The sequence below is a fragment of the Phyllobates terribilis genome, unplaced genomic scaffold, assembly GCF_046119375.1.
Source record: "Phyllobates terribilis strain yellow unplaced genomic scaffold, ASM4611937v1 Scaffold_7__3_contigs__length_470593459, whole genome shotgun sequence".
NCBI classification, from domain to species: Eukaryota; Metazoa; Chordata; class Amphibia; order Anura; family Dendrobatidae; genus Phyllobates; species Phyllobates terribilis.
This window is the reverse complement of record NW_027362767.1, coordinates 70,506,652-70,525,899: the sequence shown is the minus strand read 5'-3', so window position 1 is coordinate 70,525,899 and position 19,248 is coordinate 70,506,652. Positions and strand designations below refer to the sequence as shown.

At 47.7% G+C, this 19,248-nt stretch overlaps 1 protein-coding gene across 6 annotated transcripts in view; it reads left to right on the top strand.

Annotated features, from left to right (window-relative positions):
* LRRC9 (leucine rich repeat containing 9) overlaps positions 1 to 19,248 on the top strand; it is a 198,616-nt gene that overhangs the window by 61,023 nt on the left and 118,345 nt on the right. For all 6 annotated transcript variants that reach the window (XM_073638739.1, XM_073638737.1, XM_073638738.1 and 3 more), the window contains 5 exons: positions 932 to 995; positions 2,019 to 2,089; positions 2,672 to 2,854; positions 6,814 to 6,969; positions 14,991 to 15,208. In XM_073638739.1, coding sequence (XP_073494840.1) covers positions 932 to 995; positions 2,019 to 2,089; positions 2,672 to 2,854; positions 6,814 to 6,969; positions 14,991 to 15,208 — 692 coding nt within the window. The remainder of the gene's footprint in view (positions 1 to 931; positions 996 to 2,018; positions 2,090 to 2,671; positions 2,855 to 6,813; positions 6,970 to 14,990; positions 15,209 to 19,248) is intronic.

Below are 19,248 nucleotides of genomic sequence, written 5' to 3'. Positions count from 1 at the left end.
AAATTTCCGTTTTTTTCACAAATAAACGCAAGTGATATCGAAGAAATTTTACCACAATCATGAAGTACAATATGTCCCGAAAAAACAATCTCCGAATCAGGGGGATCCGTTGAAGCGTTCCAGAGTAATTACCTCATAAAGTGACAGTGGTCAGAATTGTAAAAATTGGCCTGGTCATTAACGTGCAAACCACCTTGGGTTGTAAAGGGGTTAAAGAGCTCAGTTACCAGACAGAGCCTCAAATGTTAGAGGACTTTGGCAATACCGCAAAAAAATTTAAAGGGATTGTCTGGACATAAAACCTTGTTGACTTATCCCTACGATAGGTCATTAATATCAGATCAGTGGGGTCCGGCACCCCCACTGACTGGCTGTTGCTACGGCATAGGCCAAATACAGCTTTGTTCAGTGTGTAGCGGTTGCTGCCGAGTCCTGCAGATCAGCTCCTATTCAGTTGAATAAACTTGGTCTAGTGGCGTTTGCATACTAGGGCTGCTTCTAAATGGGGGTTTCCCATCTGTTGGTAGGATACGCCATCAGTTTTTGATGTGTGGATCCGACCTCTGGGATGTCTAAGATCCTGAGAATAAAGGAGACCCAGCTGTGTGACCTCTGTGTGTTTTCCCCCCGCACAGCAGCATCGTACATGCTTTATTCCTACCATTATAAGGTAACTCCGAGGTTATATAATGGGATATTCAACTGTATGAAATGAGGAAAACAAAAATCCTTTAAGGATCACATCCAATACTAAAAACAACAAAATCTCAATCCCATAATTAACTTTGCATAACATATTTTCCAAACACTGTATATATCTTCCCCGCAGAATACACAAGTGCATTGATATCCTAACTAATAAAATAATAATCCTGTATTAATCAGCTACTCGGATTTCATTTTACATTTTTATCCTCTGTATTTTTTTTAGGGATTGGATACACTGCAGAGTCTTAAAGAGCTTAATCTGGCCGGGAATTTGATACACACAATCGGTATGTAAATATCAACTGAGAAAAGACAGTTTTCCATAGTCCTCCCAATTACCGTTCTGGCTGTAATCACACAATCCTTTTAATCCTACCTCTAGCAGGAGAGTAATATGGCAAAGCTGTGGATTAATAGGTGCTACTGTGCATATAATCACACGATCCGTGTCCTGGGCTGTGTAGAAAATGAATACAGTAACCTTTACTACAGCAGACAGTGCAGGCAGGGGCATATAAAGGAGGCAAATAGCAAAACCCCCTCTTACTAATACTTGTTTGCCATCATTGAGGCACTAGCCAGATTTTAGCATGTCGTCTCCCAACAGCTCATAGGTTGCTCCAATAATACTCATGCCCTTGAATGGTAAGGAAAAGGGGTTGAAAATGCAAATATTAACTTATATACCTAATTATATAGAGGAACCTACACTGGTATGTTAGGAAGAAGCGTGTTCAAAATGTTTTCATATGCAACTTTTTATGACTGCCATAACATTTTCGTAAACTGCGCCTTATTGCTTTAATAGGCCACGTCCCCACCTTCAGTATTTGGTCAGTATTTTACATCAGTATTTGGAAGCCAAAACCAGGAGTGGGTGATAAATACAGAAGTGGTGACTTGTTTCTATTACACTTTTCCTCTGATTGTTCCACTCCTGGTTTTGGCTTACAAATACTGATGTAAAATACTGACCAAATACTGAACGTGTGAACATGGCCTTCCTGGATCAGTCCTGCTCCTGCATGGATTCTGATAAAAGTAGTTTATTATTGATGAATGTCCTATAATTGCCCATAAATCCCTAACTGAATGGAGCCAGGGATGAGCATGTGAACCTCCGCTTCAGTCTATGGGACTGCCAGAAAAAGCCCAGTGCTCTTCTTTGGGTCCCAGGGGTGAGACCCCCAGCGATTAGTAAGCTATGCGTGATCCTATAAGTGAAAGATCCTTCCCTATTGTACTTGTGTTTGTTTTATGTTCAAGGTGTCTTTTTATTTTAATTTTATTTACTTAATTTTTATTCGTAGGAAACTGCCTAGATCCAAATATTCTCCTGGAGCGATTAAATCTGTCCGGTAATGAAATATCATCTTTTAAGGTAAGTGTGAACCTTTTCTATGTCATTTCGATATTAATGTATTTATTACTTCTCCACACAAGACACTATACTGCTATACAGATGTGATTTGTATTTTAGATCCTTCTAAAGGGTTAAAAAGGAAAAAAAAATCCCTTTTTCTTTAAAATGAAAAAAAAAACAAAAACGATTTGTCAGATAAATAATTATTTAATGTAGTCAATAAAGCAAAGTTTACCACTGATACGTTGTCACATCCAGTTTTTTTTGAAGCATAGGTGTTGCAACCTGTCACATGAAAAAACCCTATTACCCTGCAGATATGGGGTTAATCTGCAGGTTAATAGCATTGTGAACCTGTCCTTCACTTAGACCCCCGCTGCCGGGAGGAAATTAACTTTATTCCTCCCGGGTTCAGTCACCGCACTGTGTATAGAGAGCGGCGGATGTAACTGCGCCCCCAGCACTGACTGACAGCCAGCCCTAATGCTGAGCTGCTGTCAGTCAGTGCCGGGGGCACAATGCAATATAATAAAGTATTTTATATGAATGACTTTTCCAGAATTGGTTTAACGCTCGTTTTTTTTGTTTCTTTTTCATAAGGAGATCACAAATTTATCAAGACTGCCAAACCTGAAGGATTTAGGCCTAAATGATCCCCAATACAGTCCCAACCCCGTCTGCCTTTTCTGTAATTATGCTACTCATGTGTTATATCATATACCTCAGCTACAGAGGCTCGATACATATGATGTATCCCATAAACAAATCAAGGATTTAGCAGAGGTAAGTCATTCTCTAAGACGTCTAGCAGCTCTCAAACATTTTATTATTGCTTTAATCCAGACGTAATAGAAGGTGAGTAAATGGGACAGAAGTGTCTCTCGCCCTTTAATCTCTACAAGCTGTACATGTGGAGTCTGATGGAGGAGAAATGCAGAGGTACAGACGTAGCCGCATGTAACTATGGGGGCCCTAATACGGCTAGATAATGGAGCCACACTACGGCCATGTTTAGTGTAAAGCTGTGTGCCCACGGTGCGTTTTTTAAGCGTTTCCGCAGTGGCAAAAACGCTGTAGAAACTCTTAAAAACCGCATGGTAGAAGGTCTGCCATGTTCCCCAATGATAATCCGCATGTGCTGTGCACATGCTGCGGAAATTTCCGCTGCGGATTATCATTGCGGAAAAAAACGCAGCACTACCAATTATTTTGCGGAACTGCTCGTTTTCGCCGCAATTTACTTGCATTACAGCGCATGGATTACGCATCACTGCATCTGTAGATGCGCATTCCACGCGTTTCAATGTGCGGATGGTACCCGGGTGTGGAGGACAGGAGACTCTCCTCCGGACCCGGGTACCATAGAACCTGTGAAAAAAAAGAATAAAATAAAAAATAAATATTATATTTACCTTCTGATGGCCCCCGCTCTCCTTCTCTTCACTTGCCGGCAATTCGCGGTGCACAGAAGGACCTGCGCTGACGTCATAGTCATGTGACGGCAGGTCCTTCAGTGCAGTGTACCGCGAGCTGCCGGCAGCCAGGACGGAGCGAAGCAAGACTGCAGGGGCCATCGGAAGGTAAGTATAGATTTATTTTTTTTAGTTTTTGACATTCTTTGGGGTCACACTATATAAATCCATGCCGTTTGCATGGATTTATATAGTGTGTCCAAGTTGTCAAGTACTTTTCCAAGTGATGCTAAAATCGCTTGGAAAGCGCTTGTCAACCCGCATGCGGAAATGCAAGTGAAGAACGCTTCACATCCGCATGTCCCTGGCAGGAAAAACGCATGTACAATCCGCCTGTACAATCCGCCTGTACAATCCGCCTGTACAATCCGCCTGTACAATCCGCCTGTACAATCCGCATGTACAATCCGCATGCGTTTTTTCTGCCAGGGAGATGCAGAAACGCTCAGGAAAAATCCAAAGCATTTCTGCATCGTGGGCACATAGCTTAACTGATAAAAAGGAATATACAGTACAGACCAAAAGTTTGGACACACCTTCTCATTTAAAGATTTTTCTGTATTTTCATGACTATGAAAATTGTACATTCACACTGAAGACATCAAAACTATGAATTAACACATGTGGAATTATATACTTAACAAAAAAGTGTGAAACAACTGAAAATATGTCTTATATTCTAGGTTCTTCAAAGTAGCCACCTTTTGCTTTGATGACTGCTTTGCACACTCTTGGCATTCTCTTGATGAGCTTCAAGAGGTAGTCACCGGAAATGGTTTTCACTTCACAGGTGTGCCCTGTCAGGTTTAATAAGTGGGATTTCTTGCCTTATAAATGGGGTTGGGACCATCAGTTGTGTGTGCAGAAGTCAGGTGGATACACAGCTGATAGTCCTACTGAATAGACTGTTAGAATTTGTATTATGGCAAGAAAAAAGCAGCTAAGTAAAGAAAAACGAGTGGCCATCATTACTTTAAGAAATGAAGGTCAGTCAGTCCGAAAAATTGGGAAAACTTTGAAAGTGTCCCCAAGTGCAGTTGCAAAAACCATCAAGCGCTACAAAGAAACTGGCTCACATGAGGACCGGCCCAGGAAAGGAAGACCAAGAGTCACCTCTGCTTCTGAGGATAAGTTTATCCGAGTCACCAGCCTCCGAAATCGCAGGTTAACAGCAGCTCAGATTAGAGACCAGGTCAATGCCACACAGAGTTCTAGCAGCAGACACATCTCTTCAACAACTGTTAAGAGGAGACTTTGTGCAGCAGGCCTTCATGGTAAAATAGCTGCTAGGAAACCACTGCTAAGGACAGGCAACAAGCAAAAGAGACTTGCTGGGCTAAAGAACACAAGGAATGGACATTAGACCAGTGGAAATCTGTGCTTTGGTCTGATGAGTCCAAATTTGAGATCTTTGGTTCCAACCACCGTGTCTTTGTGCGACACAGAAAAGGTGAACGGATGGACTCTACATGCCTGGTTCCCACCGTGAAGCATGGAGGAGGAGGTGTGATGGTGTGGGGGTGCTTTGCTGGTGACACTGTTGGGGATTTATTCAAAATTGAAGGCATACTGAACCAGCATGGCTACCACAGCATCTTGCAGCGGCATGCTATTCCATCCGGTTTGCGTTTAGTTGGACCATCATTTATTTTTCAACAGGACAATGACCCCAAACACACCTCCAGGCTGTGTAAGGGCTATTTGACCAAGAAGGAGAGTGATGGGGTGCTACGCCAGATGACCTGGCCTCCACAGTCACCAGACCTGAACCCAATCGAGATGGTTTGGGGTGAGCTGGACCGCAGAGTGAAGGCAAAAGGGCCAACAAGTGCTAAGCATCTCTGGGAACTCCTTCAAGATTGTTGGAAGACCATTTCCGGTGACTACCTCTTGAGCTCATCAAGAGAATGCCAAGAGTGTGCAAAGCAGTCATCAAAGCAAAAGGTGGCTACTTTGAAGAACCTAGAATATAAGACATATTTTCAGTTGTTTCACACTTTTTTGTTAAGTATATAATTCCACATGTGTTAATTCATAGTTTTGATGCCTTCAGTGTGAATGTACAATTTTCATAGTCATGAAAATACAGAAAAATCTTTAAATGAGAAGGTGTGTCCAAACTTTTGGTCTGTACTGTATCTCTCGGAGACTTGATACAGCAGATCTGAGTAGTGGCAGGAACACCAACTAGCTGAATATCCCCACTGCTTAACCCCTTCATGACCTGAGCATTTTCCGTTTTTGCTTTTCTCTTGTTTTGCTCCCCTTGTTCCCAGAGCCATAACTTTTTTATTTTTTGGTCAATATGGCCATGTGAGGGCTTATTTTTTGTGGGACAAGTTGTACTTTTGAACAACACCATTGGTTGTACCATATCATGTACTGGAAAATGGAAAAAATTCCAAGTGCAGTGAAATTGCAACAAAAGTGCAATTTCACAGTTGTTTTTTTTTTTTTTTTGCTAAAACCGACCTGCCATTATTATTCTCCAGGTCATTACATATATAGATTCTTTTATATTTAAGTGGTGAAAAAAAAATCCAAAGTATGCTAAAAAAAGAAGAAAAAAAAAATGGCGCCATTTTATGAGACCCGTAGCATCTCCATTTTTCGTGATCTGGGGCCGGGTGAGGGCTTATTTTTTGCGCGCCGAGCTATCGTTTTTAATTATACAATTTTGGTGTAGATCCGATGTTTTGGTCGCCCGTTATTGCATTTTATTGCAATGTTGCGGCGACCAAAAACACTTAATTCTGGTGTTTTGAATTTTTTTCTCGTTCCGCCGTTTACCGATCGGATTAATTCTTTTCTTATATTGATAGATCGGGCGATTCTGAACGCAGCGATAACAAATATGTCTATGTAGGTTTTTTTTTAATTGTTTTATTTTGAATGGGGCGAAAGGAGGTGATTTAAACTTTTATATATTTTTAAAAAAAATTTTTTTTTTTACTTTCTGCTTGCTTCAATAGTCTCCATGGGAGCCTAGAAGCAGCACTTATCCGATCGCCTCTGCTACATACATGCGATGAGCAGATCGCCTGTATGCAGCAGATTTGCTCACTTGCTATGAGCGCCGACCACTGGGCGGCGCTCATAGCAATCTGGACATGACAACCACAGGGGTCTGCTGCATACGGGGTCACCGATCGGTGGGGTAAGTGACGTGCTTCCGGCGCAAAAATACTTGTTTCATTTGTTGGTGACTTACTGTAATGCTTTTATTTTAGGGTTGAAATTTAGCGTGACCTCTTATTTTACGATTTATAGTCTACAGTGATGAAAAAAATGATGTACTATAACATGCGAATGAAGACCGTCCACAGGCAACTGAGGGAAGAAGAAGAAAAACTGGAAGATATGAAGGTGAAATTGGAACAGGCACCAAGTGACAGAATGAAACGACTCATTTTCCAAGTAAAAGCTGTAAGTTCTGACGGGCCGCCCCGCTGTAATCACACACAGGCATCATCTGTATGAAAAGAAATTCCTCCTGCTAACTTTTAATGACTTGACATTGGCGACATCACGCTCAAACCATGTGAACGCTGCAGCCAAACACTTGGCTCTGTGGTCTTGAGTAGTGATGAGTGAGCATGCTTGGGTGTTTTCCGAGTATCTTAAGCTTGCTCGGGTGTTATGTTTGAGTCATACCGTGCGCAAATTTGCGACTGTTTGACAGCTTTAATCCATGTGAGGAATACCTGTTTCTTAGGCATTTCTCACATGTATTAAAGCTGTCAAACAGTCGCAAATCATGTGCAGGAAATGACTAAAACATAACACCCGAGCATGCTGAAGATACTTGGCGAGCACCCAAGCATGTTTGCCGAAAGGGTTAACAGAACATACTCGCTCATCACTAGTCTTGAGCCATCTGCCTGCCCACTGAGCAGAGTGATTGGCTGCAGTGGTCTCATTCTGTCGACACGACTCTTACTAAATTTAGTGTATTTTACGCCAACAATATGAGGCTTTATTCACTCGTCAGTGCTTGTCATCCGTGTGCTGTCAATTTAATTCGCCGACACTTTTATATTCTATGGACATGTCCTCATCTGATCAATTTTTCAATTACTCTGTCGCCTCATTGGGGGACACAGGACCTTGGGTGTTATGCTGCTGTCCACTAGGAGGCGACACTATGCTTATCTGAAAAAGATTAAGCGTGGCTCCTCCTCCGCAGTATACACCCCCGGATGGCATCAGCCTACTTCAGTTTTTGCTTAGTGTCGCAAGGAGGCACACCTCAGACCTTCACTCGTCCCTCGCTTCAGCGCGGGATTACAGATGAAGAAAAGAGGGTCTCTTAAGAGACCCCCGGCATGGCTCCTTCCTCTGCCCCCTACTACGGGGTGCACAGTTGAAGTTGAGATGGCGTAGCCACCATGCTGCTCCTTCTCCAGCCCCTCGGGTCAGGCTCGAAGTTGAGTACCCCCCTCCTTCCCCAATTCCCTCGGTCTTGGTCCGAAGTTGAGGCGAGGACAAAGCCCCCTGACGGTGACAGCGGCACCCTCCCTAATGCCCCCTGGGGGTATTAGGTTGAGACACCATCAGGTAGGGCCTGGACGGCAGCATCTGCAGCTCTCACCAGCCAGCACACCACAGCCGAGGACCAGCAGCAATACAGGAGCCCCAGTCTGTCTGTGGGATCCTGTAGGAGCCGGGGGGTAGTGCAGGCAGCCATGGCACACACAGGCACAGGCCTTCACAGGCTCTGCACCTGCGGCAGCTTTTCATCTTAAGTGCCTAAGGGGGACTCTTTTCAGAGACCCCCTTCCACTTATGTCCTCACCGCCATTCTGCCTTTCTATCCGGGGGGGTCCGGTTCTGACCCCCCCCCCCCGGACTACCGCGCTGGCCTGGAGTCCTTTTGGGCATAGAAAATAAATTTACACCGCGGCTTCGGCCTAGCCGAAGCTACCACCCATTCTCCGGCCCGCCCCCTGGATGACGATTTTTACTCACTGTGGTGTCTCACAGGGGGCGGATCTAGGCTGCAGGGCGCGCATCTCCATAGCAACTGCCGCCCTTGCAGCGCTCCGCCCCCCTTCTTCATCTCTGTAAGCAGGAGAAGAGCTACGGCGGCCATCATAAGCTGCAGGACGCATACAGGCCAGCCAGGTCTCCGGGGAGGCTCAGGACCAGGCTCTTTCAGCGCTGTTCACAGGGGCACATTGGTGGGGTAAGTTCACAGTCTGAGTTACCTCAGCTGTGAACTTTATTACTCTGTATCCTCCTCTGCACAGTTAGCCCCTTTGCACAGCCACTCCAGGTGCACTATGCCGGGCTCAAAGTCTAAGAAAACCAGGCAGGACTGCTTTTACGCTTTCTGTACAGCCTGCAGTCATGCTCTTCCCAGCGGCAGCACATATCCGCATTGCAAGGATTGTTCTCAGACTACTGTGCCGGAGTCCCAAGTAGCCCCTACTACCCTTCAGTGTCTAATCCTACGCCGGAATGGGTCACTCAAATGTCACAATCTATGACACAGTCCATAGATAACATGACCTCCAAATTACTTCAGGCTCTGCAAAGCCATACGTCGACTATGAATGCTACCCAACAAAGGGAAAGCCGGACTCAGTCACATACTGACCCAAGCACATCCATGTCAAGGTCAGGACGCAAGCGCACCCATAGGTCACGCTCATCTGCGTCATCCCATAGCACACGGTCATCCCTGTCTAGGGAGAGATATTTAGTCACAGGTCATCTACACAGTCCCCTACCAGGGACAGACATGATATTTCTCCGCAAGACACCTTAGTGATACACAGGAGTCAGAAGGCGTCTGCGATTCTGACTCAGACAAGGAAACTGATGGATCCCTAACTCCAATCCCACCTAGCAATGCAGCGCTAGTTGAGGACATAATCTCGTCCATACATCGGGTGCTGGACATCTCTGATTCGATCCCGGAAGCACCACAAAATAAGATTTCATTTGAAGGAGCTCTGAAACCACCTAAGGTTTTCTTGGATCATCCAGAATTTAAATCTATCCTCACAAAACAATTCTCACAGCCTCACAAGAAGCTTAACAATCGCAAGTTTCTGGAGGCCCGCTACCCCTTTCCAAAGGAAACCACCAAAGAATGGACAGACCCACCGGCAGTGGACCCCCCAGTCTCCAGATTGGCAGCACAGACACTTCTTTCACTGCCAGATAGCTCAACCGTTAGGGATGCAGCAGACCGGCAGGTAGAAAGTATGGCTCGCTCAATTTGCGAATCCACAGGGGCCTCCCATAGCCCCCGCGTTCGCTTCAGTCTGGGCAGCCAAGGCCATACTGGCTTGGGCAAAAAATCTACAAACTGGCCTCCAAGCTTCTGCCCCTGAACTGTCGGACCAAGCAGTTCAGATAGCAGTTGTGGCAGATTACATGCTTCATACAGCTCTGGATTCAGCAAGAGGTGCAGCGGGCGCAATATCACACGCCATCACAATTCGGTGTATCCTTTGGCTGCGTGAATGGAAAGCGGACGCAGCCTCAAAGAAGTCCCTCACGCACCTTCCATACCTCAGCGGTTGACTTTTCGGTGAAAGCTTGGACACAATGATATCCAATGCCACAGGGGGTAAGAGTACCTCTCTTCCCCAACTGAAACCCAAGCGCAATTATAACAAGCGCAACCAAGCTCGCTTCCAATCCTTTCGGAACTCTTCCGGCTGGTCCGCTTCACGGCCACCACAAAATAACAGCCGCTTCACACGCAGGGAAGACTCGAGGCCGACACAAAAGTCGAACAAATCCTGACAGTCAAAGGCAGGCCACTCAAAATCAAAAGGAGGAAAATCTAAGAATTTCTCCTCATCATGACTCACGGACTCAGGAAGACACCCCACCTGTAGGAGGCCGACTCTTACTCTTTCATCAAGTCTGGCTACCTATTACAGAAGACAGATGGGTCAGGGAACTAGTGTCTTCAGGATACAAAATAGAGTTCACTTTCAATCCACCAAACAGAATCTATATCTCTGTTCCCCCAAAACCGCCAGTAAAAGCTTGCGCCTTCCACCAAGCGGTCTCATCGCTTCTTCATGCACGAGTCATAATACCTGTCCCCGCAGCCGAGCGCTTCCAGGGGTTCTACTCCAATCACTTCGTAGTCCCCAAGAAAGGAGGAGGGGTACGGCCCATACTAGACCTAAAACAACTCAACAAATATGTACGAGTACGTCACTTCCGTATGGAGTCCCTCCGGTCAATCATTGCGTCCATGGTAAAAGGAGAATATCTCACCTCCATAGACATACAAGATGCATACCTGCATTTACCGATTGCACCTGCCCATCAGAGATATCTCAGGTTTGCAATCGACCAGGACCACTACCAGTTCGTGCCTCTCCCGTTCGGACTCACCACGGCTCCCAGAGTGTTTACCAAAGTCATGGCAGCCATCATGCACGTCCTACACTCCAGAGGCATAGTAGTCTTTCCATACCTGGACGATCTTCTCGTCAAGGCTTCTACCTTCAAGGACTGTGAGCTCAGTGTGTCAATCACAATCGACACCCTGAGTCGCCTGGGTTGGTTAGTCAACCTACAAAAGTCATCACCAACCCCAAACCAGTTTTTGACATTCCTCGGAATGCTATTCAATACCTCCAAGGGCCTAGTGCTTCTCCCCAAAGACAAGGCACTGCCTCTCCGTCTAGGAGTTCGCACCCTTCTCAGCAAACCCCCTCGATCTCTCCGGTTTGCCATGAGAGTCCTTGGCAGTATGGTGGCGGCAATAGAAGCGGTTCCATTTGCCCAGCTTCACCTCAGACCTCTCCAGCTAGACATTCTCAAGTCATGGGACAGGAACCCTTCTTCTCTCGACAAGAAGTTCCAGCTGACGTCGTCACCCAGGAAGTCCCTTCACTGGTGGCTCAACCGGACCTCTCTAACAAAAGGGAAATCCTTTCTCCCAGGTCAATGGAAGGTCCTGACCACTGACGCAAGCCTGACGGGTTGGGGTGCAGTACACCTACACCACAGAGCACAGGTCAAGTGGCCCCCAGCGGAAGCAACCTTGCCCATCAACATCCTGGAGATTTGTGCCATCCTCCTGGCGTTGAGAGCCTTCCATCACTTACTGGCAGCCTCTCACATCAGAGTACAATCGGACAATGCCACGGCCGTGGCATATGTCAATCACCAAGGGGGAACACGTAGTGCCAGAGCGATGCGAGAAGTGACACGCATCCTTCACTGGGCGCAGAAAACGAGCTCCATTATCTCTGCGGTCCACATTCCCGGTGTAGACAACTGGAAAGCAGACTTCCTCAGCCGACAAGGAATAGACTCGGGAGAGTGGGCTCTCCATCCCGAAATCTTCCAACAGATCTGCCATTGTTGGGGCTCTCCGGACGTGGACCTAATGGCGTCTCACCTCAATGCCAAAGTATCCAACTTCATTGCCAGAATACGCGACCCGAGAGTGCTAGCGGCGGACGCTCTGGTTCAGGACTGGACCCAGTTCCAGCTCCTGTACATTTTTCCACCTCTCCCCCTGATTTCCAGAGTGGTGAGAAAGATCAAACAGGAAGGAGTTCCAACCATCCTAATTGCACCGGACTGGCCCAGGTGTACATGGTGCACCGACATCTTACGACTCCCAGCAGACATTCCCTGGCGTCTCCCCGACCGCCCGGATCTTCTGTCACAAGGCCCGTTCTACCACCAGAACTTGTAGGCCCTCAGTTTGACGGCGTGGCCATTGAGACCTGGGTTCTAACCCAGGCAGGTTTTTCGCCAGATGTCATTAAAACCATGATCAGAGCACGAAAACCAACCTCTGCCAAGATTTACTACCGTACCTGGAAAACTTTCTTTACCTGGTGCGAATCTCGTAACCAGACCCCACTCCCTTATCCCTACCCAGGGTACTCGGTTTTCTCCAATCATGTCTGGAAGCCCGACTATCCCTGGCCTCCCTTAAGAACCAGGTGTCAGCTCTTTCAGTGCTTTTTCAAAAGTGCATTGCTCATAAACCGCAAGTAAGAACATTTCTCCAGGGGGTTTCCCGATTGGTTCCCCCCTACAGACGACCACTAGAAGCGTGGGACCTCAACCTGGTGCTGATACCATTACAGGAAACACCCTTCTAACCCCTTAGGGAAGTCCTACTCTGTCTTCTGTCCCAAAAGGTGGTTTGCCTCGTGGCAATCACCTCGCTACTGTAGCATCGGGGTCTCTGCCCCTTGCTAGGCAGAGACGTCGTCCCTCTCACCTCCCCGCTCCTGGCGCGGCGTCCTCTAGCTCTTCTCTCCCCGCTGCTTCCGGCACGCGCTCCTTCCCCGGCTGTGTGCTTAGGGCGCGCGCTCCCCCTCTCTTAAAGGGACCGCGCTCGCCGTCCTAAGGAGTCCCTGGCCAATTTCCGGAGGACCTCCCATATATAAGGCACCTCCTCCAAAATGGAGGTGCCCGAGCAAAGTTGTTTGCACTGTGTCTGTTCTGTGCTTCAGCCCTCAGGTCCCGCTGCTAGCCTGACTTCTCATCCTGCCTGCCAGCCTGTTATCTGCCCGTTACCTGCCAGCCTGTTCACCTGGAGCGCTCACCTGTTACCTGCCGGTTACCTGCCTTGGCTATCTGTCCGCTCACCTGGGAGCATCCGCCTGCCTTGTCTGACAGACCGCTCATCTGGGAGCGTCCACCAGTTACCTGCCAGTTACCTGCCTCGTCTGTCTGGCCGCTCACCTGGGAGCGCCCACCTGTTACCTGCCAATTACCTGCCTCGTCTGTCTGCCCGCTCACCTGGGAGCACCTGCCTGTTTCCTGCCAGCCTGCCTGGAGACCCTGCCGTCACTTGCTGTGACCACCTTCCTGGTAAACCTAAAGACTGCTACTTGCCCTGCTTTCTCTAACTGTGACCACCTGTCTGCTACCAGAGACTTCCGCCTGCTTGTCGTGTCCATCCGCCATACCGGTCAGTCCCAGCCATCTGACCCGTGGGAGCCACCTGCTCTCTTACAAGGTCGTCCCCAGAGTAGCACCTGGTCCCTCTGCTCGGTCCCTCCCTGGTCACGGTGTCGTTTGCTGCCATACGACCAGGGTCGGTTCGGGTGGATACTTAGTCACGCCCCTCTGGGACCCTCCTTGCACCTCGGCACAGAGGTTCCACCACCCGGACCCGTAACAGCTACGCAGGGTGTCTGAACTCAGAGCACTCTCCTGCAGACAGCCCTTTCTGATTTTTTTTCCAGGACAAGGTAGTCGTCCGTACATTTCCATCCTTCCTTCCGAAGGTTGTGTCCAACTTCCACCTCAATGAAGAAATTTCACTGCCATCCCTCTGTCTGGTACCGGTTCATAGAGTGGAAAAGGCTTTGCATACGCTTAACCTTGTCAGGGCATTGCGTATCTATGTGTCTAGGACTGCGCCCTTCCGGAAATCTGATTCTCTTTTCCTCCTTCTAGAAGGTGGGAGCAAGGGCCTGCCAGCCTCTAAGGCTACCCTTGCCAGGTGGATCAAATCCACCATACAACAGGCCTACCGCCTCAAAAATTCTCCTCTTCCAGCAGGTATTACGGCACACTCCACTCGTGCTGTAGGGGCCTCCTGGGCCATTCGGCACAACAAGTGTGTAAGGCAGCCACCTGGACTAGAATACACACGTTTACAAAACACTACAGGGTTCATACCCAGTCCTCAGCAGATGCGAGCCTGGGCAGACGTATTCTGCAGGCAGCGGTGTCCCAATTATAGGGGCCTGTCTACACAATATTCGTCCATTGCTTCCCACCCAGGGACTGCTTTGGGACGTCCCAAGGTCCTGTGTCCCCCAATGAGGCGACAGAGTAAAGGAGATTTTTCTGTACTCACCGTAAAATCTCTTTCTCTTAGCCTCTAATTGGGGGACACAGCTCCCACCCTGTTGCCCGTTCCGGGCCGTTGTTACGTTGAGTTCTCATATTGTTTTTCTTTTGAGCTCGTACATAGTTGCCTTCTTATAAGCATGGTTATGTTATCCATGTTACGTTCCTCCTAATGCTTTTACACAAAACTGGAGAAGGCTGATGCCGTCCAGGGGTGTATACTGCAGAGGAGGAGCCACGGTTAATCTTTTTCAGATAAGCATAGTGTCGCCTCCTAGTGGACAGCAGCATAACACCCATGGTCCTGTGTCCCCCAATTAGAGGCTAAGAGAAAGAGATTTTACGGTGAGTACACAAAAATCTCCTTTTTTCACTGACTGGTTGCTATAGAAAGTTTGGAAAACCTCCATTGTTTTTTTTTTTTTTCCGAGAGAATATTGGATGACACAGGCATGGTAAAACGGGATACATGGACCAAAATTAACACAAGTGGGTGAAAATAATCACTGTCTGGTAATTAATGCCTAATATTACTGTAGAAAATGCCGCATCTATGAATCAACGTTGTTGGACCGTGTGGACCGGTCTTTTTCAGCCTTACAAACAATGATATGTACATGTTATTTTCTTGTTCTTTGTAGCTAGAAGGAAACCTATCAGGCGATGACCTACAGGCTCGAAATAAATACCAGAAAAACATTTCCAAATCTTACCATCTTATCGAACCACAGAGAAATATTGAGGACTCATGGGAAAATGAAGAAAGAAACCGAAGTGACTCAGACCTGAAAGAGCAGACATGCCGAAAGTTGTCTGCCCTGAAAGAGCGGGTACAGTTCTGGACACAGAGGATGGATGAGTGAGTGCTGGAACGGAGATATCCGCTCATTACCCACAGCCCACTGCTTACATTCACCAGCAGAGTTTTGTGGTATTGGGCAGAGAAAAGTAGCTCAGAGTATAAGGAAAAGTGCAGCAACTTTCTGGAATACTAGAGTTACTGTCCCTCATGATTATCAATATCTTTCCTTGCTGTCGGTGAATATAGACATTTCTGTTGACATTTAGAGACCATGTTCACTTTAAGCTTTTGTAGCTAGTGAGTCGGGCAGGTCAGTATCTGGCCATTGTTACCACTAGGCCAGATAATACTGAAGAGCATCATTTTGAGGCCTCGCTCACACAAGCTTATAACACGGTCGAGTGCTATGCAATGTTTTATCGGATAGCACTCTGCACAATGTTATACCATGGGGCACTTACTGTATATACTGGACAGCCCGCCTGATCTAATGGTATGGGCATCATCAATAGGCTGTAAGCCAGATACTGTGCATCACACGTGTGTCATCTGTGTGCATGTTTAATACTACACTGCTCCCATCTCCAAGATCCTATCCCAATATGTAGTAGGTGTAATAATAATAATATTACCAAATACCTCCAATTAGAAATATAATATAGTTCTTCTGATTCACTATATCACCCCATGTGCTGGCATTGCAGTAGTTTAGGTATCCATGGTTACGACCACTAAGCTGTCTAACTCACTTTATGAGTGTTCGTAACCATGGATACCTAAGCTACTGCAATGCCCTGCACATGGGATAAGCAACATAGAATCAGAAGAACTATGCTACATTTCTAATTGGAGGTATTTGCAAACATTATTATTACACCTACTACATATTGGGATAGCATCTTAAAGGTGGGAATACCCCTTTAATGCCATCTTGCTTCTGCATTATGTTTGTTATAAAATTTGTTGGAAAATTTTTACTAAAGATACTTTATTAAAAAAAAAAACAGAAACTAATATGCCTGGTGTTCTAAGGAAGTGAACATGTAACGTCAGCATTAGTGTTGAGCGAGCATGCTCGACACTGCTCGATACTCGCCCGAGCATCACGCTACTCGGGATGTTCGGCGAGCTCCGAGCATTTCCGGGTTACTCGGGCGGGAGCTCGGGTCTCCGCCCTGCATGTTTGGCGCTCTTTACAGAGCCAATGAACATGCAGGGATTGCCAGCCAGTCACTGTAATGCTGCAGCCATGTTGGTTGTGGGCATTACAGTGATTGGCTGGCCGCACAGCGTCACCTCGAGTATTTAAAACCGGGCGCTGCCATCTTGGACACAGTCGCTCCGGATTAGACAGTGTAGGGACAGCGCTGCTGAGCTAGGGAGAGATTTATACTGCGAAATAGTTAGTGTAGGGTCTGTAAAGGCTGCCAGATCAAACAAACAGTCCTTCTCAGTATACAGTAATAGTTTCTCCCTGATTGTTCTGATTGTTTAAAAGAGTCGGGTGTAGGCCAGAGAAATAGAACTATGGTTTTCCTCTTCCACGGTTCTGATCTCTTTCTTATTACCCTTTTTCCATTGATTGTGCGAGTGTAAGCTATTTTACTTCATTTACAATGGGCAAGGCGGGTGGCAAGGGATGTGGAAGTGGACGTTCTGGTGATGGTTCGTGCAGAGGACGGGGCCGTGGCCAAGGTGAAAATGTGCCACAACCAACAGCCACATCTTCTCGCTCCCACTTCTTGACTGAATTACTAGGGAAGCACAGAACAACACCAGTATTGCAAACTGATCAGTGTGAACAGGTTATTAATTGGATAGCAGATAATACTTCCAGTTACCTGGGCACCACCACCTCCGGTCTGTCTTCCACACGGTCAACTCTTAGTAGCCGTGAGTCTCGACCGCATACTCCTCCTCACCCTGATGCTCCTTCCTCCCACCATGCCGAGTGTCGTTTGACAGCAACTGATCCCACACTTGGACACTCTGAAGAGCTGTTCACTGGTCCATTTCCATATTTGTGCCCCTCGCCTGCTATTCTTGAAATGGTGGAAGAGGAGATCCCATGTACCGATGCCAAATATTTGAACAGCCACGGCCACAGGAAGGCGACGCTGGCAATTTGTCACAAGAGGTGGACGATGACGAGACACAATTGCCAGGAAGTGAGGAGGAGCATCGTGGTGCGCAAGTGGAAGTGGAGGAAGTGGTGGATGATCTAGTAACTGACCCAACGTGGCAGGAGGACACGCAGAGTGAGGCCAGCAGCACACAGGGTGAGGGAGGCAGAGTACCCCAGCAGGCAGGAAGAAGCAGTGTGGTGGCCGCAGACACAAGGCGGGCAACCGTTCCCAGTAACACCAACACGAGGGACGTTGCCAGTACAAGCGGTAGGTCTTCCAGAGTCTGGAATATTTTTAAAGACTCTGCTGATAACCCCACAAAGGCCATTTGTACCACCTGCCATGCCAGCATCAGCAGGGGTGACAAAACTACCAGCCTGACCACCACCAGCATGATCAGGCACATGGCAGCAAAGCACCCGACTTTGTGGAGTGAAACCCAGGGTCCACGACAAGGTCAGCGGGTGTCACCACTGCTTCTTCCACTGTTGTGCGTGCAATAGAACCCCCTGTTGTGTGTGCAAGGCAAACCCCTGTCCATACTGCATGTAAAGATGCCCCCTCCTCTCAGTCTTCACTTGTTATGGCAGTTTCCCAAGAAACAGCATCAACGTCCACGTCCCACCGCAGCGTTCAATTGTCCATATCCCAGACCTTTGAATGAAAGTGGAAATTCGCAGCTAACGCCCCACAGGCCACAGTCCTAAATTCGCACATTTCACGACTACTTGCGTTGGAAATGCTGCCTTTTAGGCTGGTGGAGACGGAATCCTTCCGCAATCTTATGGGTACTCGGTACCCAGCCGACACTCTTTTGCCCAGTGTGCCATCCCCGCACTACAGAAGCACGTGTCCCAAAACATCTGCCGTGCCCTCAACAACGCAGTTACTGGGAGAGTCCACCTGACAACGGACACGTGGACAAGTGCTTGTGGCCAGGGACGGTACATCTCCCTGACGGCACACTGGGTAAACATAGTGGAAGCCGGGACCCAGTCGGACCTTGGGACGGAACACATCCTCCCCACACCGAGGATTGCGGGCCCTATGTCAGTCAGAGTTGCCCCCACAGTGTACAGCTCCTGCGCATCATCCTCCTCCTCCTCCTCCTCATGTTCAGCCTCCATCTCAGATATCACCACATCAGTTACAAGCTGGAAGCACTGCAGTACTGCCTCCGCCAAGCGGCAACAGGCTGTGCTGAAACTCATAAGCTTAGGTGATAAACCTCACACTGCTTGTGAGTTGTGGACAGCTGTGAAAGAGCAGGCAGATCTGTGGCTGAGACCGCTGAACCTACATCCAGGCATGGTCGTGTGTGACAATGGCCGTAACCTGGTGGCGGCTCTGAGGCGAGGCAAGATCACACACGTACCATGCCTGGCTCATGTGCTTAACCTCGTGGTTCAGCGGTTTTTTAAATCGTACCCCGAGTTGCCAGATCTGCTCGTGAAAGTACGCTGCCTGTCAGCTCATTTTCGCAAGTCGGCTACAGCTTCCGCCGCCCTTGCTGTGTTGCAGCAGCGTTTGCAGCTTCCGGCACACCGACTGGTGTGTGATGTCCCCACACGTTGGAACTCTACCCTCCACATGTTGCAAAGGATTTGTGAGCAGAAGAGAGCAGTTGTGGAGTACCAGCTGCAACAAGGCCGTCGATATTCAGTTCAGACTCCACACATAAGACCTCATGAGTGGACCTGGATGTCTGACATATGTACCATCCTGACAAACTTTGAGGAGGCCACCAAGATGGTGAGTGGCGATGACGCCATCATTAGTGTCAGCATCCCACTTGTCTGTCTTTTGCAACTTTCTCTGCAGAGAATTAAAGAGGAGGCATTGCAGCCAGAGTATGATGAGATGGATCAAGAAGCCATAGTGGGCGATTACACACAGCCCAGCCTCATCTCATCCCAACGTGCATTGGGGGACAATGAGGGAGAGGAGGAGGAAGAGGAAGAACTGGAGCTG